The 26,622-nt window shown below is 34.3% G+C and overlaps 3 protein-coding genes across 3 annotated transcripts in view; 1 reads left to right on the top strand and 2 right to left on the bottom strand.

Annotated features, from left to right (window-relative positions):
• Positions 1 to 219, bottom strand: part of LOC117120877 (ultraviolet-B receptor UVR8-like) — a 69,690-nt gene extending 69,471 nt beyond the window's left edge. The window contains exon 1 of the mRNA XM_033265975.1: positions 173 to 219. The gene's annotated coding sequence lies outside the window, so the exon portion shown is untranslated. The remainder of the gene's footprint in view (positions 1 to 172) is intronic.
• A 132-nt stretch (positions 220 to 351) lies between these two features.
• LOC117120822 (DNA mismatch repair protein Msh3-like) lies at positions 352 to 18,989 on the top strand (the record flags this gene model as incomplete). Its single annotated transcript, XM_033265898.1, is given in 23 exon segments — positions 352 to 482; positions 1,990 to 2,160; positions 2,531 to 2,582; positions 3,282 to 3,649; positions 4,783 to 5,017; positions 5,561 to 5,688; positions 5,791 to 5,957; positions 7,525 to 7,631; positions 8,031 to 8,145; positions 9,951 to 10,035; positions 10,561 to 10,670; positions 10,904 to 11,036; positions 11,799 to 11,992; positions 12,761 to 12,929; positions 13,041 to 13,105; positions 14,280 to 14,396; positions 14,846 to 14,953; positions 15,322 to 15,436; positions 15,850 to 16,007; positions 16,519 to 16,705; positions 17,013 to 17,130; positions 17,366 to 17,537; positions 18,527 to 18,989. Coding segments are annotated over 22 exon segments (3,111 nt in total). The 5' UTR covers positions 352 to 482; positions 1,990 to 2,001.
• Positions 18,990 to 21,147: 2,158 nt separating this feature from the next.
• The window catches only part of LOC117120820 (sorting nexin-24-like), a gene marked incomplete in the record, with an annotated part of 9,714 nt that continues 4,239 nt past the window's right edge, over positions 21,148 to 26,622 (bottom strand). The window contains 3 exon segments of the mRNA XM_033265897.1: positions 21,148 to 21,930; positions 22,894 to 22,923; positions 26,541 to 26,622. Coding sequence (XP_033121788.1) covers positions 21,792 to 21,930; positions 22,894 to 22,923; positions 26,541 to 26,622 — 251 coding nt within the window.

Below are 26,622 nucleotides of genomic sequence, written 5' to 3'. Positions count from 1 at the left end.
CTTGCTGGCCAGTACCACCAAACACAAACGGAAGGCAAACCCCTTCCTTACATTGATTACCTTTAGTACTAACAAACATTTTACATGAATGACCTTTGAAATATGAGCAACTTCATCTCTTAAACTGCACATTTAATGCACAACAACTATGAAATCCTTTTTAATAATTTACCTGAAATTGGTGAACTTCTGAAAGTTTCTGCTTGATGTCTCCATACCAATGCAAAACTTCAAAACACAACAGGTCATTGACTGATAATTGCTAATCCAGGCGCTACAACGTCTACAAAACCACAATAACATGTTTTATGCCGTGGCGACGTATCTTTTTAAGACTAGGCGGACCTAGTTCTCTTTTTACAGGTCAACCACATGGATGAGTGATCACGGTCGCGAATGCGAGAGAGCTAGGCCTAGACAAGTACTGTACTGTAAAATATCAACTCAAGTCAGTGTTTATTAACTTTTCACATAATTCTGAGGACCGCATTTCAGTGATCGTCTTTCCTAATGGTTGCCTTGGCCAGGGCCGCTGGCTGGATTAAGCCTGGGGCTAGGGTGGTTATACCTCGGCTTACCCTCTCTCTAGGCCTAGCTAGTAGTAGGTAGACTCGAGCCTAATAAGGCCTAGCCTAGGCCAGTATGTTCTGCGCGGGGATATGAACGTTGCTCAGGCTAGGTCTAGTTGAAATTCCAATCGCGCATTTTGAACACAAAGCCTGATTTCCGCAAAATTTTTGTTCATCAGTGACAAAACATTGTTGACAAACGTTATACAATGTTAAAATTATTATAATTTATTGGTGCTTAAAGACCTTGTTTATTTTCGCCTTACTTAGGCCTCGGGCCCTATATATCGACCTATAATACAATATCGAATTTTTTTCTTTTTCAAACACACACTACAAGTTTTCTTTTTGAGTTGAGCAACCAGTGATGTAGGTACACAGTGTACTACCATATTGATTGACGTTTCTGTAAAGCGCGTGTCTGTAAAGTTTCCTTGAAACCTATCTTTGAGCATGAAGAAAACAATGGTACCACTCATCGGCTTGCGTAAATTCTGTATTTAGACACAGGCTATTTATCGATGACAGTATTAATTATTATAAGAAAAATGATAATACTGAACTCTTTGCCTAGCTAATCATGTGCTAATCTAGTACTGTACATTGTTCGCTAGTCACACCACTCACACTTTAGGCGACTGCAATGAAAGTGCCAGTCTTGAAAGATGAGGGCCCCCACCCCCATGGAAAAAATGGAGGGCCTGTTGCCCCCTGGTCCCCCCCCTCAACTTCTGCCGCCGTTGAGGCCTATTGCTAACATAGCAAAACGCCAGAGCCTTTAGGTTATTGTATTGTACACAAAGAATATTTAAAAGCGTAGATACAAAAAACTGTACAGTCGTAATCCTTTGTAAAGAACTGAGGAAGACAGTGGCAGATTCAAAATTTAAAGGAAAAATTAAGAAAAATGATTATTATATTCAAATTTTAAATCTTGAGAACTGTGCCATTTCCGTGCCCTGTTTATAATTTTCTCACCTCAGCCCCAGACGCTCCATCTGTGAAAGCTCCTCTCTGGGCCCCTCTATTTCAAATACTCGGATCCACCACGGGAAGATGTCACCAAATTGTATATAACCCAGTTTAAAGTGGGTGTGTGGGGATCAAGCTTTCTTTAAATTTTATATGGAATGTAATACAAATTTGATATGCTCCTACTGGTAAATATTTTACAAAAGCCATTAAGACTTGTTTGTTTCTGATATACTGTATTAAGAGGTTTGATCGTTTTGGAAAAGTACTGTGTAAGTAAAATACTGTAAATGTATATTAGTATACCAAGTCAACCGGTGTACATAAAAGAATAGTTTATGCTGTTAGGTGTTTCAAACACTGAAACTTGTGGTCATCAACCTGAAGTGCATACCTGTAGTCAGTGTTCTGTATTGTCTAATTATCGTTTAATGGTTTACGTTCACAGAAAAATTAGAAAATGTCTAAACAGAAGTTATCACGTTTCAAGTGTGATGTCAAGGTGAAAAATCAAGTGACAATATCCAAGTTCTTTAGTCCAGTCAAATCTACAAATGATGTAGACTCTGCAGAATGCGATACAGATAGAACATCACCACAACCAAACAAAAGGAAATCGGTGGGTATTTAAACTAGACAAACCTCCACTCTGATTAAGAGACCACCAGAATAATTCTAAACCTTATGTTTAACATTGTAGAATACAATTTTATTTTTCGTTTGGAAGTGACATTAAAGCCATTGGTTCTAAGTGCTTCAGTGCTAATGTACACAGTCAGAAACTCTGTTCACTTATCAGAAAGAGAATTATGAGATTGTTCCCCTGTGCAGACCAGTCTACTGTGGTAACCTGTACAGGGAGAGAGGAATCATTATAATGGCACCTAATATGCGCAAAGCGTTGTTACCTCCTGCATTGATGTCAAAAACAAAATTTTCAAGCAAGTAAGATCATATAATTTATAATATATTGTGCTCTTATTTCTCAGATAGAAGTTCATTCACCTTTTTCAAAAAAACAGAAGACAGTAGCAAGTGGAGGTATTACATCAAACATCATTATTTGTAGATTAACTTTTTTTTTTATATTTTTAATTTATTTTAACCCATATTTCGTCGCTCACATCACGAACTAACACAATCAAAGTAGATTGTGTTAGTTCGTGAAATCAGAGTAGTGCGTCAAAACGAGCGCGTATTGTTGTCAAGCAATTTTGTATTCTTTACCACACAAAAAGTTGTTAACAACAACGGCGCGTATTTTGACGCGCTATCTTGATTTCACAATCAAAGTAGATTGTGTTAGTTTGTGATGTGAGCAACAATTTATAGGGTGACCCTTCCAGCACATCCTAAAAAGTCGGTTGATATTCAGGGCCCTCTTAAATATATGAAATGATGTGATGCTTTTACTAGCGAAGTCTCTTTATGGGGCAGGGAGTGGAATTGTTTTAGTCGTGAGAAAAAGTCCTGTTGTGACAGGAATTGAGCCTAGAACCCTCGGATTAGAAGGCAAGCATTTTAACCACTAAGCTATTCAACTCCACTCCACTTAACGTGCTGGCATAGGTTAGAATAGTTCACCTGAGTTGGGGTGTTCAAATTATTGCTTTCGGAGTACAGCTATATTTTGAATGAGATGCGACATCAAACTCATGCATGATAATATTTGATAACATTATCCATACTGGCTTCATTGTATGCACAGTAAGCATATTCACTATTTCATTTCATATGCAGATTCTGAACAAGGTGAAGTTAGCCCTGCCCAGCTTTCATCATCGACCATGAAAAAACTAAAATCTTTCTCTTCAAGTAACAAAGACAAGCAAACTGACGGCCTACAAGTTAAAAAGATCCGAACTACAGCAGCAAACCGGAAGTCATTGGTCCGCAATGACAGACCGAGTACTACTTCAACTAATCAAAAAGCATCGGCAGAAAGTCAAGAGAACCAGAAAAGTGTTAAGGGTGGTAAAAGTGGACGTGTGAAGAGCCAGTACACCCCCCTGGAACAGCAGTTCATGAAGTTGAAAGCAAAGCATGAAGATGCCCTGCTTCTTGTCGAGTGTGGATACAAGTACAAGTTTTTTGGTGAAGATGCAGAGGTACCTCCTCTTTAAATCAATATTTTAATTTAAAAGAATGTTACATCAGAAGACTTTTTTCGTTGCCCAATCCTGACCAACCCACATTTTTTTAAATTCTGAGCTGGTAATTTTTTTTGGGCAAAAAATATTTTTTATTTTTTTCTTAGCAAAAGAGCTATATAAAATATGTGTGTGGTATTTTAAAAATGCAAGTTTTCAGGCTATCAAGAACCACTATCTAGATTCTGTTAATACTACAAGAATCAGAAACTTAATGCTAATATTCATAGAATTATTGACATTTAATTATGGAAATTTAGTTGTTGAAATTTAATTTAACTTGTATTTAAGAATGAGAAATTTAAAATAAAGCATTTTTATCATGTTAGAACGAGAACGTCATTTCGACTTTTGAAAGGTTGAATGAAGTTTATCTGATATCTGTGTCTGTAATTTACTTTTGATACCCTAACTGTGGATTTTAATCCCTGTGGTTACCATTTCACTAATCAAAATGTATAGGGTGGGCCTATGATATTGCCAACTGACCAATCATAATAGCTCTGTCCACACTATCAAAATTATTTTTTTTAAAAAACTATTAAAAAAAATGTAAAAGAACCCAATTATTAAAAAAATTAAATAAAATATATGTGAAAAATGTATGGACATTATGATGTCACATTACACCTAACTATGGCAATATCACATTTATTGGTCACATACAATTTGATACTGTGGTCAGAGTTCATTATTAAATGTCAATGTGCTTTCGCAGCACAGCATTTTTTTGTCTATTTTTTTGCATAGTTTAAAAAGTAATAGCAAAGACTATAGAACTGGAAGAGGTACGACTATCGTGGTTTCGTTCGAACATAATCCTATTTGAAAAAGTACTGCCACGAAGGGGCGTGTCCTTAAAAATGAGTTTCGAGCGAACTCTATTCAAATTCTAATAGGGCGCCCCCTATCTCGTGGCAGTACGTTTTTTTTAACGTTCCATTGCGTGCATACAAAATCAAGGCAGTCAGACCTCTTACAATTCTATACTCTTTGGTAATATTAAAATAAAAATAGTAAATGAAATGATGAAGACTTTGTCAAGCTACTTCATACATTGACCTCCTTCCTGTTTGTACCATTCCTTATAGATTGCAGCGAAGGAACTGAATATCTTCTGTCACCAAGATCACAACTTCATGGTGGCGAGCATTCCTGTTCATCGGCTGTTTGTCCATGCCCGGCGCTTGGTTTCAAAGGGATACAAGGTTGGTGTGGTGAAGCAGACTGAAACTGCTGCCTTGAAGGCTGCTGGTGACAACCGTAATGCACCGTTTGCACGGGAACTATCAGCCCTTTACACGAAGTCCACGCTGGTTGGAGAAGATATCCTTATTGGTAGTCCTAAATGTTTCTATACCAAGTGTTTCCTATGGTAGTGATAATAGGTAATTCTCAATATAACCGTATTTATTCAAATAAACACCCCGCTTTGAATAAATGAGCCTCATTTGGAATAAATGCCTTCCTCAAATAAATGCCTGTAAACAAATCTAATGGATTGAGAATGTAATTCTCAATGTATTCTATTAATGTTCTACTCCATAGAATTACATTTTTTCTAACCTGGTTGGGATCAATAAGTCTTTATGATCACGCAATAACACATTTTGACTGGAATTATGTGTTGTTAGTTTCACATTTACAGTGAAGGGACGTTTATTTTAGTATATATACGTATCCATTTTACAACAAAAAATATAAGCACCTCCCTCAGATAAACGCCTCCTCAAAACCCTTCTCAACAAATAAACAACCGGGGCGTTTATTCAAATAAATATGGTAAATATTTTCTGCTTTAATAAAATGTTGATTTTCTAGAAATAATTTCAATATGCAGTAGAGTATTTCCTTGACAATAACAATCACATCTTGAGCCTGCAAGTGGCTCCTCGGAATGCATTGCTGCACCGCCATCGACATTTTTAATGTGCATATATGAAGTGGAAGAGTCCAGTAAATCAAAAAAGTCAGACAAGGTCCAACTTGCATTTGTGGTGAGATATTAATTTGATATATTATTTTTAACCATATTTTTGTTATGACATATTCATAAAATTGACATTTAATGTTTTTGATTTTAATCATTGTTTCGACAGGCTGTACAGCCTTCGACCGGTGAGCTTATTTATGATAACTTCTATGATGGTAGCGCTAGAAACGAACTAGACACATGCTTACAACACATCCAACCTGTTGAGCTGCTTTTACCTGTGGAACTATCACCTGCAACAGAGCAACAATTAAATAGCATTGTTCTGAATAGGTACAACGTTTATGTTTTTCATAGTGGTTTTACGCCTGTATTTTTAAAACAAACTTTAGTCGAAATTCGAACTAGAACTTCGTATAGTGCTAGTTTCAAATTCAACCTCAATTTGTATTCACAAAGAATGTAGTCGAAGTTTTAACTACGACTACATCAAGTCCTAGTTTTAGTTCAACTGAAGATGACTGGCAAGTAACAACTATCAAACTAACCAATGAAAAGAGCTAATTTTAATAGCAGACAAAATTTTATAGATCTGGTATTAATGCAGATGAATATTAAGCTGCCATCTGTGGTTCAAAAACGTATTTCCTCATAATTCATAATAGATCATCATTCGCCTAATTAATTTTCTATAATAATAACTATATTATTAGTTAACATATTACGATAGAGAATTTGAACAGACACTGAAAATTTGCTTTCTTTGGAGAACTATCATAGTTGAGTTGAGCGAGGGCGGCGCCATCTTTTTTGTTGTTATTGTAAAGCTACGTGACCGCAGCGAGAGGGGATTTCATGCAAATCAGGAACTATCACATGTGGCTGGAAGAAACATGTTAATTTCACTTTTTGAAAGCTAAACTTGATCAAACCTGCGTATACAATCGTTTTTATTCGTTTCACTTTATCATGAGTTACAAAAAACACGTTTTTAGTGGGGTAGATTTAGCCTGACTCTAGGCTGACTAAAAAAATCGGCCTGTGAAGGTATCATTTTAGTCGAGGTTCACGTTATTTAGTCACAGTGCTAGTTGAAGTTCGTTTAAGAATACGAAATGATGTAATTTTTTAAGTTTTAGCTCGAACTATGCTAAATTTCATTTTAAGAATACCATGGTTAATGTCGTAACAAGGTAGTGATTTTTTTTTTGTAGGCAAACAAGCTCGTAAACTGTGCCAGCATTGGTTTTGAATTTTTGATTCAATTTTAATCAAATCAAAATTTGAATGAAAAAATGGTCATATAAAAATCTTGGCTGGCCCAGATTCCAACCAGCTGCAGATAGCATACGTTTTACTTATAATCTACATTATTAGGTTGTGGTGCCACATACAAAAAATATACATCTTAATGACTATAAAACATTTCTTATCACTTCTATTGTCATAAATCAAATCATCTAAATTGTACATCAATAATACGGTAAATGGCAAAAAAAGCTTACTTGTTTAGTTTTTGCCTTAGAAATTATAAATTGAAATTATAACAAGTACTTAATTATAATAATGATCATAGTATGATATAAATAACTGTAAGAAAAAATAAAAATAAATAAATAAATAATAATACTAATAATAATAATAATAATAATAATAATAACAATGATAACAACAACAATAATAATAATACAAATGACACAGATGTGCTATAAATAAACTATAAATAGAATAAATTATGTCCTTATAATTATATAACTTAATTTTCTAATTAGGTAAAGTTTAACTTCAAAAGTAAAAGCTTTTCTTTAATGAGATAAAACATAGTATGTAACTGGTCATTTTTAACAGCTAACACTGTGGACAACTTACAGGAATCTCTAATACCTTGTTTCCTCTTCAGCACAAAAGGTGATGATCGTATTCGAGTGGAACGTATTCAGAATGAAAAATATGCATATGCAGATGCGTTAAAGGTGATCACAGAATTTTACAAAGACGAAGGAAAAGGCGAGTCTAGCTGTCATATAGTTTTAAGAAGAATATTAGAACAGCCCTTGCTCTCAGTTGTCATGCTACTGTTTTTAAAGGATTCTGTGGACTTCATCTACTGTTTAAATACTTTATTTGGTGTTGAGCTATAGCTTGGATCAAATAGAAAAAAATCAATTTACAAAGTTGTTATTACAATTTACAAATTCAATAATTAGATTTACAATTTCAAATAAACCCAAAAAAAAAAAACCAATAAGATATTTAACTTTGTCTTCCAATCTTCCAAAAAAAATTCATTTCTCATAAAGCTGTGATAGTTGATCAAGAAAACAGCTATTACCAGTACGTCCTTGACAGAACCAATTTCCCTGCTATACTGTGTTGCTTGATTCAGTCTTACTTTTTCTAGCGTAGGAGGGAGTGCTCTTCACGATGTATTAAAGCTTCATGAGTCTGTGATCTCCTGTCTAGCAGTTGTTCTAGGTTACCTCAAAGAGTTCAAGTTGGATCGTGTTCTCTCGCTTACACGGTAAGACAATCTTGTTGCCTCTAGGCGTGCTTAACCTTTGTGGTTGTTTATGTGCCTTATTTGTTATTGCCTTAGATACAAAATCACAATTTATCGTTTAATATCAACAACACGACACGTGTATTGATAAATTATTGTGTCATTTTGGGTATCTTCTTTTTTTTTGTGGATGTATAGCACTTTTTATGAATGAGCTAGAGTTAATTACAGTTATTATTGTTATAGTTATTTATTGTTATTACCCAGTAGGCTGATTGGGTTCTGTTTCTGAGCAGTTTCTTTCTTTCTGGCAACATTTTAAAAGGCTACCAGTGGCAAGCTACTTTCTCAAAAATAACGTAGCACAGTCTTGTCCATTGCACATATACATTGGCATAAGGCAGAGTCTATAGGGTGTTCAGGTATAAGTGGTAAAAGGTCATTAAGCAGTAATTTTTATCTTTTTTCTGGCAACATTTCAAAACGCTACTAGTGCCAAATGGTTGTGCCGATTTCAACCAAACCTGGTCAGTATAACCGTTGACACCTTTCATACATGGGGTGTTCACTGCTTGGGGTCAAAGGTCACATAGGGGTCATTAAGGTAAAAACTTTCAAAAAAATGAATAAAAGACGACTTCTGTCACAAATAACATAGCACAGTCTTGTCCTGGGCACATATGTATTGGCATAAGGTAGGGTCTTTATGGTGTTCAGCGATTTAGGGTCAAAGGCCATTAAAGAGTTATTCTTTTTTTCTATCTGGTAACATTCCAAAATGCTACTAACGGCAAGTGATTGGACCAAATTCAATCAAATTTGGTCATTAAGAACCAGCGACACCTCCTACACCCCTGTGTCTGGGATCAGTGGTCAAATGTCATTGGGGTTAAACTTTCAAAATAGCCCAATTAAGCTCAAATTTACCAGGAATGATCCTTAGGACCTTCTAAATACGAAAAAATACTCTTCACCCCCATATGTCAAAGTTCATATTAGGGTCATTTTGGTGAAAATTATCGAATATTGCTAGTGCCTATCACTGTAGAAGTAGAGGCCTAGGCTACCTAAACTTACCTTGAAAGCAGTATTCTTCAGAGTAGCAATACATTACATTAATTCTTCAATTATTACATTATATTTAAATGTATTTTTAACTGCTTCTATGCCATTCTTTTGAATACAGTATAAAGAGGAATCAGTCAATACTTAAAATTAAAGCTTAATCATATTTATATTTAATAAACTAACATTTAGCAAATTTTTTGCATGGCCATCAAGCAAACATGCTTTACATACGATAAATTCGGTTGGAAATTCCCAAGCTTAATTCAGTACTTAACCAGGTGAAAGTCTATTATATGTAATATTTCAACACGTGTATTAATCGTAAGTAAACCAGGTGTGTATACCCCGCCGCAAAATGAACCTTCAAAAACCGACCACTACTCGTGCGCATGCTTGCTTCTCGCTGCACCAATAGGAGAGCAGGCAATGCTCTGCAGGTAGTTTGTATGCAACGAAGATCAGGATGAAGATACAAAGATCAGTTATAAAATGAAAACTAGCATATTTGTTTTATATGATGGGTTATTCTCTATACCTAAATTCCGCAAGACATTTATTTTACAATTACTGTACGTATCTTACAATACAATTTAATTTACTGTATTTAAAGAAGAACTAACAAAACCTGAAACAGTGCTTAAACAAATGTTAATGATATATAATTAAGATAATTATATATCATTAACAATAATCAGTAACCTTCCTTACAGGCAAATGAATTATATATCATTAACAATAATCAGTTACCTTCCTTACAGGCAAATGAAAGAGTTCAGTAGTAGCGTGGAGTGTATGAAATTGAATGCATGTACTATTCGAAACCTGGAAATATTCCAGACACAGGTATACTCATTTACTTTTCAGTTTATTTTTTGTTATCTCCGTCAGGTAGTTATGGTTTCATCCCATCTGTTTGTCCGTGTCTGTCTGTCCATTTGTTGGTATGTCTGTCGGTCTGTTTGTCTGTTAGCAAGATTACGCAGAAAATAGGGAAATGATCTTCATAAAATTAGTGGAGTGGTACATAATAATCTAAGAAAAAGATTATTAATTATTTGGCAGAAAAGGTGAAAGGTCAAGGTCACAGGAATTCAGTTACATTTTTTTTAGCCTTGAGCAGAAAATAATGGAATTGCCCATCATATACGGCTTCCTTTTTGTTCGGTATTTAGGCACAGGTGGGGGGGGGTGGAGGGATGCACTCTATGGAGTGACCCTCTAGTTTTCAACATTTTCATTTCCTGAACCCAGGACTAAGGTATCATCAATTTTTATCATCATCATCATTTATTATTTATTTTCCTTTTTTCTGTTTAAAACTCAATTCTATTACTTAATTAATATAACATATAACATTATTATTTGCAGAGTGAAAATAGCAGAAAAGGCAGCTTAATTTGGATATTGGACAATACATCAACCCTCTTTGGAGCTCGTCTACTAAAGAAGTGGATAGCAAATCCACTTACAAACATACAGTAAGAAAATTGTTTTCTTCTATATTACTGTATGTTTTCTTATTTTTGTTGAAAGCAAGCTTCAAGTGTATTACATTAAATTATTCCAATACCATCAATGTATGTACAACGAAACCTCAATTTTATGAGATTTGATTTTACAGATTCTAAATTTAGAGTAAGGATGTAGTGCAAGTTGAGCTTCATCTCATCCTGGATTATATCTATGTTTATTTTTGTTTGTTGTATTTAAGATCAATTAAAGAAAGACAAGGGTCAATTGTAGAATTACTAGATGAGGACACTCCTCTTGCTATAGCTGTGAAGGAGATACTCACCAAGACACCTGATCTTGAGAAAGGCCTTTGCTCTATCTACCACAAGAAGGTACGGTAGCTGAACCAGGCTGTTCATATCACCACATTAACAACTTTTGGTCTGTGATACAAATATTATTTATTTATTCTATTTGAATATTTAAAAGAAAGTGTTAAATTTGATTTTATATTGATTTATACATACATATATATATTATTATTATTATTGTTATTATTTTGTGTTGATTAAATGTTGAAATTTTTAAATTTATGTTGATTAAATGTTTAAATTTTCTGTTGATTAAATGTTTTGGATTTCTTTTAATTATCTTTGATTGCAAACCAGTTAGTCTGTTATGTGTGCCTTATTCTAATGTAATGGTCAGATTAACTGGAAAGAAACAATAACAAATGTAAAATAAAAATTTAAGACACTCTTATAATACAATAAAAAAAGGTTTTGTGTTAGCTCCTTTTTTTGCTTTATAAGTCTAAAATTATTATTATTATTATTACTTTGGCTTTTATACGTATAAATATCTTGAAGATAATTGTACTGTCAGAACACAGTACATTAAAAAATAAAAGATTAACACAGTATATTATCGACACATGATATATACAAAACATTCTGATAACAACATTTAAATATGCCAAAAGTACATTCCACTCTACTAGGTACCCACTTAAACATCTACAGTTAGTAGTGAGAAACAACATTGATAAAGTGCTTTGACCAAAAAAACTTTAACCCCTAATTTTTTATTATTCAGCTTTACTGCTATGGCAAACTTATTCACAGGTGTGATCATAAAATCACTTTTTTTTGCAGTGTTCCACATCTGAGTTTTTCAATATTGTGAAGGCACTCAGCAATATAAATCAAACTGTATGCACCCTTACATCCAACAATGAAGGAAGCTTTTTTATAAAGTCTGAACTCTTGACGACAGTTGTCACAGAGATTCCGAAACTGCTAGAAAATGTACATCAGTTTTTATGTGCACTCCATGAAAAATCTGCCAAGTAGGTATAAAATGTCTTCTTTTTTTTTTTAACTTTTTGATGCACCATACATGCCAATGGGTATTTGTTGGTTGAAGAACCAAACCAGCTAACATTTCTGAAATATGTTTTAAGGGATTTGCAGAATATAAACATAGCAATGAGATTGTGTCTATTTCATGAAATCTTGCGTGGATGAACGAAAGCCAGATTCCTAATGGAACTTACCCGCCAAAAATAATGTAATGAAACCGAGGGTTTATATAACGCATCAACGTTATGTAACAAGCCTCAAATTTCCTTTCACCGTGAACGAGTATAGTGGAATTACCTAGTGAAACAAAGAGATTGTTCTAGAACAAATCCACATGCTTTCGTTGTAGTTTTTATTTGAAGCCTTTATGTATTCCCGAAAGTCTTCCTGCTCTGTTTGTGGTGGGCCTAGGCCCACTACATATCAAGTGAAATTGTATTTCATAGAGCGTACAGTTACAAGTGGTTAAAACGAGTTATAACTAGTAAATACCAGTTAGAACTAGGGCCTCAAAGATGAGACCTACTGTAAATGGATATGTTTGCTTTGATATACTAGCCTTTAAAGCTACAGTAATTAAAATGTAACTGATCCTGTATCCATTTCAAAAATTGCTTTGGTTTCCATCGCGCTGTGTTTTGTGGTGTTCAAATCAAAACATAAAAAATCTAATAATGTTATATGAATATACTACTGTTATTATTATCTCCTAAAACTTTATATTGTTTTTTTTTTTCTTTATCCACTGATATTAGAGATGGTAACAAAACTACCTTGTTTGTGGACACCTCAAAGTTTGAAGATGTGAAGAAATGTGAGAAGGAAATTGATGAAGTTTATAAATTGCTGAAGAAACATCGTAAGGAGATTCGTGAAGAACTTGAAAATCCCAATGCAGACTACATAACAGTTTCTGGTAATGAGGTATGCAAAGGAAAACTATATAATTTATATTTGTTTTTATATATATTTATTATTTAATTAGAGTTAAATGCCTGCTAATAATTGTCTTCAAATATTATGTTTTCCTTGTAGTTTCTGATAGAAATTCCAAATAATAATTTGATGACTGTTCCAAGAGATTGGGAAAAAATTAGCAGGTGAGAGTGAATGATATTCAATAATAATAGTAATAATAATAATAATAATAATAATAATAATAATAATAGTGTAGATTTGTATAGCGCTAGTCTCCATCAAACATTAATAACAATAATAACTTTATTTCATAAAGCGTAAATATACTGTAAATCCTTGATTTGAAGCCCTGAACTTTGGATGGGCTTCTTTTCGAGATTTGCATATTTTCGAGTCTACTTTTGCAAAATGAAGAGAGGGGGCTTCTTTTCAAAATGATTGCTGTAAATTTTGTGAATTTGTAATATGAAACAATAAATAAGTCACCGTAACATCAAGCTATATCATAGAGTGTATTTAACTGGCGCTAAATCACCTAAACTACTGTATATACCAAGCTTGTTTTTAATTTATTTTGTTTTTTCAAATTCATGTGCTTGTTTAGTTACTGTATCGCCCCTAAGAGTCTCTTCGTGTCTATGCCACCCGGTAAACCGGTATCAGCAACTCTCACCGTCCTGGTCCACCACTGGGGCTGTATGTAACAGGAAGCCAGGGTACCCTTATTCAACTCGGATGATATTTTCTACTGGGTTCAGTGTCTTTATAGTGTACACAGCCATTGTGTACACAGGGCCTATGGTTTTATACTCATTATTTGAGAAGAATTGCTTTACCACCAGATCCATACAAGCCAGCTGCTCGAACCAGCGCCAATATTATCAATGTAGGTTGTGGCACCCCCCGCTTTGACCACTAGGCAACAATATTTACTGTATAACTGGTTGAAACCAGTTACAACCATTGTTCTAATGAAAGGGGAACTACAGGAACGATTTTCTGAGTACTGTACTGTACTGTTGGGGAGACCTCAAGAGTCAAAATGGAACTCCAAAATCCAATATCAGCAAGGTTTTACTTGTTGAGAGAGAAAAATGTCTAAAGTCACAGCTTTAGGCTTTTTAGGCCATGCAACACCTCCAGTAGAATCTGAATGGCTCTAATAAAGTATCGGTTAAGGATTAGAGTTGTTTTTTTCTTTGAGAAAACACCTTCAATGACAGGTTTGCACCTAAAGCCCTGTAATTGAAAAGCAAGCATCTTAACAACCAAGGTACAACTCTACACCAAGTATTAATCATTTTAATGTTAAAACGTTCAATCTAGTTTAATTATTTTGCATCTTCAACCTTACAGCACCAAATCTGTATCCCGGTTTCGTACACCCTTTGTAGTTGAGCAACACAAGTTGCTATGCCAACTGAGGGAAACATTAGAAGCAGAATGTTCGGAAGCATGGCTTGAGTTTCTTGAGTAAGTGGTTTTCCTTTAATGCCATTAAGTTATTGTGGATTGTATGTTAATTGTAGTTTAATGTATGTTTTTCAATTGTATTTATTTATTAGTCAAACTATACATGATTGGCCTTCAGTTTTCTTTAGTGTGTTTGTTTTAAAATGCCCTGAATTTTGAAATTCACTCCCTGCACACATTAAAAACTGTTTTTCTGTTGCTTCATTTTAAAAATTACTTGTAACTCACCTTTTCCATCATTACCAAGCACAGCACATTTGATGATATACCTCTGTCATATAATTGATGCCTCATAAATTCCACTATTATTAATCTGTTTAATATGTTTATTGTTAATTGTATTGTAATGTGTATGGTTTAACTGTAGATTTCTATCGTATTCTATTTGTAGAATGAATTCTATAACTATATGATTAGTATATTGGTTAATTGAGTTGATTCTATTTCAGAGAATTTGGTGAGAATTATTTTTCGTACCAAAAGGCAGTGCAACATCTGGCAACCTTGGACTGTTTGTTATCATTGGCGAATATCTCAAGAAACGATGACTATTGCAGGTTAGTTACTGAGTATGCTGCACTTGTGCAGATATAGTCTATGCTGTGGTGGTCAAATTCCTCAGTATAATGGAATGTGTTAAGCGTTCCAACTACCCATTCAACTTATCAGGGAGTTGGGACCTACCTTTTGACAGATGACCAATGGTTGGTAGCAGCTTCTCCGATAATGGATAATGGATAAAGAAATATTAACCTTGTTTTGCAGTATACTTGCGCTCTTATCATATAACATCACCTTTATGTACATGGTTTTTAAATGTTGGCCTAATGCTGGATGTGGCAGGAAATTGACTTTAATCCAGCATGTTAATTGTAAAGTAAACAAACAACCAAAAACATAAATTGTTCTATTTTAATATTATTAGGCCTGAAATAATAGATGATGAAGCATATTTAGAGATCAAAGGAGGATGCCACCCAGTTGTCAGTACCTTACTAGACCAAGATGAACAGTATGTACCAAATGACACATTAATGCAGGTAGGTTTTTTTTCTGTCAGATTTCAAACAATTCACAGAGTAAGAACATAAGGAAAGTTCTATATGACAATATTTACAAAAAAAATTCACACCAATGAAACAGATATTACTAAGAATCAGTTTCATGTTCTCATTTAATGGGGTGCCGCATACGATTGGATATAAACAAATTTACGTTGGTACAGTTCACCCAGAATGCAAGTTGGTGTTCTGTTTTTTTCTGTGGAGACTTCTGTCTTGTCTTTCTAGTATCTTTGTTAATGATCATTCTACTTAAAGAGGCTGTCGGGATGACAGACAGAGCCATGGAAGAGCTAAGTATTGACCTTGAACTGGTGACTTGCTCTCCAAACACAAACAAATTAAATACAAACATGTATTTTTGCATCATATGATATGTATGTTCTCTGTAGGCTAAAGCTGAGCGCTGTATGCTGATCACTGGGCCCAACATGGGTGGGAAGAGCTCGTACATTCGGCAGGTCGCACTCATCGCTATTATGGCTCAGATCGGTTGCTATGTTCCTGCAGAGAAAGTAAAAATGTCTCCAATTGATGCAATCTATACAAGGTAGGCATGTGGTGGGATGTAAACATTCCGTATATATGCATGCTCAAATGTATGGTATGTAATCTGTAAAATGTGCATCTGCTACTTAAGTCACTTTAATGGAATATTGATTACCTATTATTTGATTATACATCATGCATTACTTAAGTCTTTGGTTTAAATTCAGATAGGAATAATAAATTTTTCTCAAAGCAACATAAATCATTTTAATTTAGAGTGCTAGAAATTTTGAATTTATGTAGGTTTTATTTTGGAAAATATTTAAGTAAGTAGTTGAAATGGAAAATGTGTTCTATATGTACTAGACTCCTTCATATGCCTTGTTATGGGGCAAGGATTTAGTTGTTAATTCTTGAGAAATAACATGACAACATATTTGCAAGGTTTGAGACTGGGGTTAAGCTTACAGTATATGCTTATCCACAATCCTTTTTGTGTGTTCAGTGTACCTTATTTTATCCAAATACTATTAATCATTTAATCTTTTATCATTACCATTAAATGATTTCAGAATGGGTGCTTCAGACGACATTTGCAGCCGCCGGTCGACCTTCATGGTTGAGCTTCAGGAGGCCTCGGATATCCTTCAAGAAGCCACGCCACGTTCACTTGTCATCATGGATGAGCTGGGGCGTGGCACAAGTACAAATGATGGAGTGGCCATAGCGTTTGCGACAGCACAACATTTAATTACTGCTGTAAGTAGAGTACAAAATTGTACATTAAAACATTCGAATGAGTAATAAAATAATTATGATACACAAAAAAAATATATTGTATTTTATTTTATTTCATTTCACATCTAACACCAGGGAGCCCACCACTTACAGGATGGAATAACATAAGACAAAGTGAACAATAAAGAACAATAAAATTACAACACACACAAAAAACAATGATACCAAAAAAGTGTTTAATGATTAAATACTATAATAATTATATTTGTCTTAATTGATTATTGTTGTGTGATATTGTTTTTATTTTATTGAACTTCATGTAATGTAGGTGAAGAGTTTGACACTGTTTGTAACACATTATGCATCGATATCCGAGTTGGAAACACTATATAGGGGAACAGCAGTCAACTATCACATGTCATTCTTAATAAGCGATAACACACAAGGTAATATACAGTATTATCTATATCATATTATGCCGTTTCTAGGACATTTGTAATATGAGTTTTACATGCTGAATTGCTTTTGTTCTGTAAAGTGATATTTTCATTTTGGGGATTCATCCTTTTTATATATTTTACTTAAGTCTCTTTACAGGGTCAAGGGAATGGAGTTAGCATAATTTGAGAGAAAAAATATCCGCATCATAGTTATTATCAGAATTGTTGTTATATTTGACAGAAAAGCAATCATCAGGGAACGAAGTGATCACATTCCTGTATCAGTTGACTAAGGGGTCAGCTTGTAGAAGTTACGGATTGAATGTTGCCAGACTAGCAGACATCCCGCAGAGTTTGCTCGAGAAAGCATCAATTAAGTCCAAAGAAATGGAAACAGCAATGGATTCAAAAAGGTAGGTTACTATATAACTAATAAATTATAAAATTAAAAAAAATAGCTTTTTTTTTTTACATGTTTGTGTCAGGAGTATATCATAGGAGTGGTGTTTTTACGCTACCCGATGTGTTGTCGTACTGAATACTAAGTACGTTCCCGAATTCGCAAGTTATCCAGTTGGTAATCAAATCCACAACCTCTCTTTCTCTTTTTTTTTTTTTTTTGGTAGGTGTATTATATATTTTCAACCATCCTATTAAATGGCCAGTCCACTAATGTTGTTGATTTAGTTCTTAATTTTTCTTAATTGTCTTGCGTATAAACATAGCCACAAATTAAATTGTTACTTGCTGTAATAAAATATCATTTACAACATCACAAACACATGCAGATCATATTTAGTTGATAAAAGATTTGACTGATAGGAGTTACAGATTAATGTTGCTGGACCAACTAGCAATACTTAGTTTACTCCACCGTTCCAAATTCATATTACAGTATAATAAATTCAATCACTAAAGTGCTGTACAACCAATGCATAATATCAAACACTTAATACGTTCACTGCCAGGGATGCGAGTTCACATCCAACAGGGTTCATTGGGGTGCTGAGGACGCAAGTTCACTTCCACACCTAACATACCACTGTTGTATTGCGCGTAAACTTGCCGACAGTGGTCGCCAGAACACAGATTCCCGCCCTGGAGGTTCAGGGAAGCAACCGGAAGTAATGATCTAAAAATAACTACAGTATGTTTGTCTGTGTTTCACTTCAGTTGAATGGAAATTATTTTCATTATGGTGGCGCCCTTTATGCCTTGACATATGGGATGGGATTAGGAAAAAAGGCTTGGCAGTCAACATTTTAAGTTTGATTTCATGTGAATGTTTAATTTTTTTGCTCACAGGCCAAGGATTTCAAATAGCTAATGTTGTAATATTTTTTAACATAAGCAGCACACACAAAAATGAATGAATTAAAAATGTCCACCTTTTTTTCTTCAGCTCATTACTCAAGGAATTCCAAACACTGTGGTGCACACCAGTGAAGTAGCACTAACACAAAAAGAAGAGTAGACTGCTGTCTAGGTTATCTCACAGATCTCATCTTATTGGTTGTTTTGAAGGGAGGTGTTGTGGGATTGTCATATCACAGTGTTGGCTAACCATGGTATCCATTTTTATAAGAGTGTGCACACTGCGCAGAGAGTGCAATGTGATTTGGCATGCCTAACAGATCATTTGTAATGACAATCTACGGAGGACGTCGTGTCATTGAACGCTCTTGAGTGGGAATGGATTTGTCAAAGGTCAGTTGTAGCCTGTCGTACAACACAGTGTGTGCCCAGCTTGAAAGGTTAACAAATGGTTTTAGGAAGCTTTAAAATATATTTTTATATTTTAATAGGAAAATCCAGAAGTTACTTGTTTAATGAAGAAAAGAATGTATAGTATTTAAATAATATTGGTTAGTTTAAATTTGCTTGAGTATTAGTTTTACAATTTTTAAGTGTGGAAGGATTATGATAATCCCGCTTGGCTTGTTGAAATCATGCTTTGTTTTACTGTAATTAATATTAGAATGTTTTATTTGATCCTAGAGCATCTTGTTTGCAGCGGTGGCTTCAGGCATTTGCTGACAAGGGGTCCAAAACAAAGGGCCAACTAGAGCCCTGGTCAGGGTCCCAGAATAAAAAATCCCTGGTAGGGTGTCCGGGGAGAGTTTTTATGGCTTAGTATGGCCCCAAATTGTGCTTTTAGACCACAATATTAGGGATTGGCAATCAAATAACATTATTTGAATAGGCAAATCATTTTTGATTGAACGACGGAGATGAAACAGAGCAATTAGCTTAAGAATGTGCCACTATTGTATACTTTAGTACAGAAAAGACGCAATAATTTATAGTAAAGTAGAATTCCAGTAATTGACCTATCATTTAAGAGCTTATAATGTGAAAAATATGAATATAATAAAAATTCAAATGCTTATTTTAATCACTGATTTTGGCATGGCTAACCCCTAATATGACATGAGTGGACAGAAGTGAAATTAATGTTTTCTTTTTTTTTCATAAACTATGGTCTCATTATAACCATAATATTTGAACCCTGTCCTCATAAATTGAGAGGAAGTTATGCAATCTGTGGTAAATTATAGGGGAATATCTGAAAACTAGTCTAACTTTCAGTGAAACACAAATCTAAATAGATTTCAATGACTAAAGAAATCCTTAGATTGTCAGGTAATTTAAGGATCTTTGCAAAGAATATAGAATAGGTTATTTATATATCTGTTATATAGTGTAGACATTTTATTTGAATAACTTACTTAAATATAGTAAACAAAGAATTAACTTTATTGCATTTGGCTTTTTGACTTGAACACATTCCTTTCACATTTCACAGTCTGCCATCCTTACCAATACATAAAACTTTGAGAGGTTCAATAAACATTTTCCTCACTACAGTACAGTATTGTTGTTTCAATTTGTTGCATGTAGTCAGTAGATGGTAAGGGGTCGTTCACTATTATCAACATTTTCGCAACTGTACAAACAGTACTCTTTTTTTGGTACCCCTCCCTCCCCTCTGAAAGTGTACATAAAAAATGTTGATTTTGCAAATCCATTCTCAGTTTTTTGTGAAGACAACTAAAGTACTGTATTTGGTTACATAAAAATGTATATTATATTCATGATTGCATTATAATTGGTCATAATAAAAATCTATTTTAAATATTGCATGTTATTTTGCATCAACATTTTCATGCATATGGAAAAGTGTAAAAATTTGTCTAACCCCAGCATACTGTTTGTACATTTGTGAAAATACTAATAATTGTGAACGACCTCTAAGTAAAATCTGAATCATTATTATCGGTCTTGTTAGAGGTTGATATACGAATGGAGCAATTTATGTTAGTCTTATAGTGCATCTGGCCAAGGGCTATCTGTGCTTAAAACTCGCATTACACAGTTATGGAATAAGACATACTGTACTTGTACTCAATTCACACAAAACAAAATTTTACACTGGACGTTTGCTAAATGCTACGAGGTCTTCCTGAGATATTTATACCACATTTATAGCTCCATGTTTCGACTGAAACCATCGTTGTCACACAGATGAATTAAAATCTTTCTGAAAGTGGGTACATTTATGTACAATGTGTGATACGCAGTGAAAAGGTATGCTACACTGCACAGGTCCATGCTAAATATCTTGGGAACAGGCCTCTGCAATAATAATGGTCTTTATGAATATTCCACAGTATCTTACATGGGATGTGTTCACATGGACAGAGTGTAGGAGAGGTGTGCTAAATTTTCCCTAGTATTGGATGCATTTTTGTGAAATTAATGTTTTCTTCTTCTTTCATAAACTATGGTCTCAGTATAACCATAATATTTGAACCCTGTCCTCATAAATTGAGAGGAAGTTATGCAATCTGTGGTAAATTGTGAATCATCTACTTCTCCAGTCTCCAGGAAGTACAGTATTTAATGTTGCAGCATTGAAAACATACAGTACTTCTCTTATTCTCCAGTGAACCATTGGCCAAGCTCGAACCCAAAACTTTTGATTACATTTGACACATCAGAAACCAGACAACTTTTGAGAAATAGGTTTTGTTGAATATTTATTACATACAAATAGAATATGTATACATGTGTACTGTTTATAATTAAATATAACATTCAAAAAGAAATATTTGTATAAAGTTTTCTCAATAGTACCCTAAAGTTGCTTGCTCAATACAAGAGCAGTGTTGCTAAAGTAATAAAAATGGGAGTTCTGGCTGAATAATACATTTAAATGATGAATTTATAATAGAATAATAATATTTATACAGTGCATACATTGCACTCATTACCACTATATGCTTGTGACCCATGTCATCATCAAAATCATTCACACCTTTTCCTCTTTTTTTTCACCTTTCATTTTACTAATACACTTTCCACAGTTATCAGTATAAACAAATCTGTAAAAGATTCATCTTTACTTTTTGAATACTAGTTCATGTATGTACAATGCTGAGTATATTGCAAAAAATGAATATCATAAGATTCATATTGAACTACATAGTGCTTTTAACTACATTAACAGTATAGCATTTTGAATCTGTCCCTTACCCCTAGGAGTTTCCTAGGTAATGGGAAGGCACCCTAACCAGACAAGTCCCAATCAGTATGGGACATCAAACATGCAGCTTTAGATTCTTGAATATATTATATTGGTTCTACTAGCTTCCCAAGTCTGCCTGTCATGTAAGTGGTAGGCTGAAGTCGTCCTCATAGAGACCCTGTCTTACGCCTTCCACAACAGTATCATGGAGACCGACATCCATGGCTAGCCTTAGAAATGGGTCCGTCTCAAATACCATAGTCGGTTGATGTGTTGATCTGTGAAAAATTGGTAATGTTTTTATTTAAAAATTTACAAACCTATAAATGTTTTAGTAAGAAAATGTAAAATAATAATAGAGCATCATCTTCATCTATCTTGTATAACCCTGGTCATTAAAAATAATGAACTTGTTTCTTGATTTCCACCAGAGTGACTTGCAAATCTTTTTTCACAAGTATTTGGGAACGTACTGAGTATTCGGTACAAAAACATGTCAGGTAGGGCAAAACATCACTCCTATAACTTGTAATTTATTTGCCAGATGAAAAGACTAACTGTAAAATGCTTAAGGACTCTGCAAGGGTAGATAAAGGGTGTATCTGTCTAGGGTGCTCACTGAGGAGCAAAGCGTTGATCGAGGGCAATTGTCAGAGCGTGATGGTTTGGAAATCGGTGACTCCTTCTCTCCAAGTTCATAGAAGCTCCAGAATTTCATTCATTCAAAGTAAACAATTTCACGTTTGGTTAGAATTTGTTTAGCCTGAATATTATGAGAAGTTCCTCTTTGGCAACCCCTGGATGGGGTTTCATAGTAATGCCGGCAGATATAAGAACAGTCATTCAAAATGGATAGATACTATGTGAATAAATTGCATCGCTCAAGGATGCAAGCAAAATGAACAGTACATGGAAGCTGGCAAATCTGCAGGAATTTAAAGTGTTGGTTCGCTTCCTGAGCTCTGATTGGTTGTGCATTAGAAACAGTTCGGACTACTGATTTCACTGAAGCGAAAAACTCCGATAGAAACGTTAATGCACATGCAAATGAACTTTCGATTTCGCACGCATAAATTCGTCTAGTGAAGAGCAGGCTTAAATGTTGACCCCTGGATGATAGCTTGAATCACATCTAATATTAGCAATTGCATACATGCGCTGCGCAATATCCACTAAATGTAAATTATTATTAAGTACACCCACTACATAGCTTATGATACACACAAAAGAATTTTACTCACACTGGCTCTTGGTCAATATCATCTAAGGAGCTGAAAAAATACAATAAATGTTATTGTAATTTAATATAATGTACTTCAGATTTGTTGATCTATACAATGTAATAAAGGATATTCTTTACATTAAAGTGTTATTTAAATCATCAGCTAACTAGAACCTTGTGTCAATAATTCAAAAATAAAAAATGTATCTTTTCACGTATTTGAATTGCTTTCCCCAATCGTATGTCTCGTGCAACCATTCTTGTTTAATCAGAAAACTGAAAACTGTAAATTTTTTACAGTCCACAATACATGGTATCTACAGAATACGCTGTAACAAAAAGGCAATTACTAATAATCAAATCTATATTATTAGTAGTCCCTACTGAGTGAAGTAAAAAAAAAAAAAATCCACAACACAAATTACAGAGTTTGTTAAAAAGAGCAATGCAAAAGTAGACTCATTCACTCACAAGAAATGCAAAGGCAATATTTTTCTTAACTGCCTTTGTGTCCCCCTCTCAGGTTTCTCGGAAGTAATGCCTCCTTCATTCCAAAACTTTCAAATTTTGTAAGAAAGACTTGTTAAACATGTTCCTTTAATTACTTCAAAATGTTTGTTTATTGATGAATTGTTTATTACCAAGGATAAGATGTAGGTTATGTTCAGGCTTTTGTCCATTCCCTATCTGGATAAACCATTACTTTTTTTTTGCTGTATATTACCAAATACTGTCTTATTATTAAGGGGTGTCAATCACAAATTGATAGAGCTAAGAAACTTATCTAAAAACAAAACCACATGGATGTTACTAGTTTACTGTAAATTGGAATCAATTATTGTAAAAATTATGGTAATTAAAAAAAAACCCAATATAAACAATAACGACACTGTTATCACAAATACACTTCACCTACATATTTCATGCCTCTGTTTAAGCTATATTTAGGATTACACAAGCATGCATATTAACATAAAAAAAAAAACCAAACAAATAAAATATAATTTACAGTATATTATTACTGGACTATAAAAAGATAAGATCTAATTATAATTCATTGACAATATTATTCATTCCAATATTTTCATTATGTGTGAAAATTATCAATCGGTGTGTTTTATTACTTTGCATATGAACTTGCAACGCATTTATAAATTCTTCTACTCTTCGTTTATTAATCGCATCATAGTTTGACTGTTCCGATCGCATCAAACTGCAGTCTAAGACATACACCCAGAAACTCGGATCCACACAATCCCAAACAAATTCCACTACCCTCTTCTGACTATCATCCCACTTGAAAGTCTACACTAGAATAGCCTTCAAGTAGCCAATCGAGTGTCCCCATCTCCTTTCTATATTAAAGTCTAGTTATGAATCGCTCACCCTATCAGCAACAGTCGCCGATAGTTGTCGGGAAGGTTGAACTGGTTCAACTTTGCTGATCGTGTTGCAGACGAATTAGGGTGCCTCTCCGATTGCATCAGAGCAGCTAGCAGTGCGCTCTGATTTTTCTGCAACGCAATCGCCAAAGTTGGACCAGGTTCAACCTTCCCAACAACTGTCGGCGACTGTCGCCGATAAGGATTTTGTTCTTGTTAGGATTTATTTATTTTCGTTCATACAGTGCATAGAGAAAATGTAATATACACCATAAAAATGTACAACCTAACCATTAACTCAAAATAATGTACGTGTTGGGTTTCCATGATGTAACTCACTAATTATCACTTAGAATTATTTTAATACAAAAATATTCCTTATAATGTGCAGATCTGATTTGTTATTAACATGCATTCCCCTAGGTGATTATACAGAGGTTATTTATATGTATGTGTGGGTGATTGTATGTATATCCTGGTGGGTGCATGTAGTGATAGTGTGTAGAGTACGTGTGTATGTGTAAGGCATTAACTGTGCTTGAGTAACTCTAAAACCTGGTGCTATGTTAAAATGAATGTGTTTGATATCTAAACCAAAATAGAACTCTAGAACCATGTTAATATCAGTATTAGAACAGGCCTGGTTAGGATGATTGCCTTTCAATCCCGGGTCCCATATTTCAGTAGAGCATATTGAATGTATGAATTGACATGTAAAATTGATTGTCACTTGCAAAGAGAGTGATATATTCATTATTGTCAATGGGCTAGCCCATGTGTGAAAGATCTACATTAGAAAAAGAGAGGATAAGGTTAGGTGATGATCGGGTTGGGCAGGGATGAGGTTTAGTAGGGGTTGGATAAGCTAAGTCCAAACCTGAAAAATTGACATTTATTACAAGCAAGATGGTACTGATATGGAAGAATCGTTTTTTAAACACTGGCCATGTGCATATTAATGGCCAAACGTGTTCATGCCTTAAAACTCAAGAGGAAAAACAATTTCTAATTAGTGTTAATAAATCTAAACGTATATAACACTTAATATAAAGCATTAATATACATAGCTGAACAAATAACTGTACAATTATATAATTTTAAAAATCAACAGAATGATAACTAACAAAATAAGAAGCAGCATATGTGTGGGTATGTTAAGAATATACTTTTTTCTACTGTGAATTCTAACATCTACACAAGGCCTTACCCAACCATCCTGGTAGTGCTGCAAGAAGTAAGGAAATTATAGCCATTAGTTAAAATTTAAGAAGAAAAAGCAAAGACAACAAACACCAGCACTAAGAAAAACAACAAATTTATAATGATGAAGATAGCAAAAAAGGGACTCTCACTTTTTGGCAAAACATATATAATGTCTATGCAGGTTTTTGTATGATCGGAAAGAAATGCAAGAGGGCGTCCAAACTTAGAATAACGTTCTGCCGGCCCTGAGCAATATCAAGAAAGTTAATAGTAGGCATGCACAAATTATCTGGATGGCCACATTAGCTTGTCAGCCTTGACATATTGATTTTATATTCCAAGTTATCCTCAACAAGGTCATTTAAGAATGAGCTTACTCTAAAGTGTTGATCCTGAATATTAATTGGAAATATTTTTGCAATATTTGCTAAGGTAGTCAGGTAACACAGGCAAGCATCATAGCACATAGACCTTGTAGCACATAGACCTTATAGTTAAAGACATATTTTTTGTTTGAGTACAACACTTAAATTTATTCACACAAATGTTCAAAGACTACATAGAACAGACAGCTGCTAATGGATTGATGTTGAAACCACAAATTAACTATTGAATTCATATAATCCATTACCAGCTAGTTATTGATTTTATTGGTTATATGGGATGTTGCAAAAGATATTCATCTATTAGGGAGCTTTCAATTGATCGACGTGGTAGAATCTAGAATGGAATGATGTCACTAATATTTCGCGCAAATAAGAACGTCAAGTTCTCCCCGTGGTGTGGATTCTAGGACAGAGTTTGACCCAATCGACGTTGTGCCGTGAACATAGGACGGTCACACACGAGTGAATCCGTTCTAGAGTAGAGTCGTCACGCAAATCAGAAGCTCCCTATTGCGGTATCCTGGCAGCTATGTTTTGCGAGGCAATGTTAATCTGATGTTTTATAGCTAGCTGGTTACAAGGAGTTGGATGAAGTGTATGAATGAAAAGTGTAAAAGTGCTACATTCGATCTGCCTGACAATGCAGTGTAAGCCACACTACATATCATACCTTTACACTTAAATAATTAACTTACTCGTAGCTGGCCGTCTTGAAATTTTTCACTCTTAAAAAGGTGAGAAGTGATCGAGGGACCAGTTCCCTATCCAAAATACCCT

The sequence above is a fragment of the Anneissia japonica genome, unplaced genomic scaffold (assembly GCF_011630105.1).
Source record: "Anneissia japonica isolate Jap-2015-1 unplaced genomic scaffold, ASM1163010v1 scaffold287965_len1858130_cov191, whole genome shotgun sequence".
In the NCBI taxonomy this organism is placed as follows: domain Eukaryota; kingdom Metazoa; phylum Echinodermata; class Crinoidea; order Comatulida; family Comatulidae; genus Anneissia; species Anneissia japonica.
Note: the sequence above shows the minus strand (reverse complement) of the source record. Positions and strands in the feature narration are given on the sequence as shown.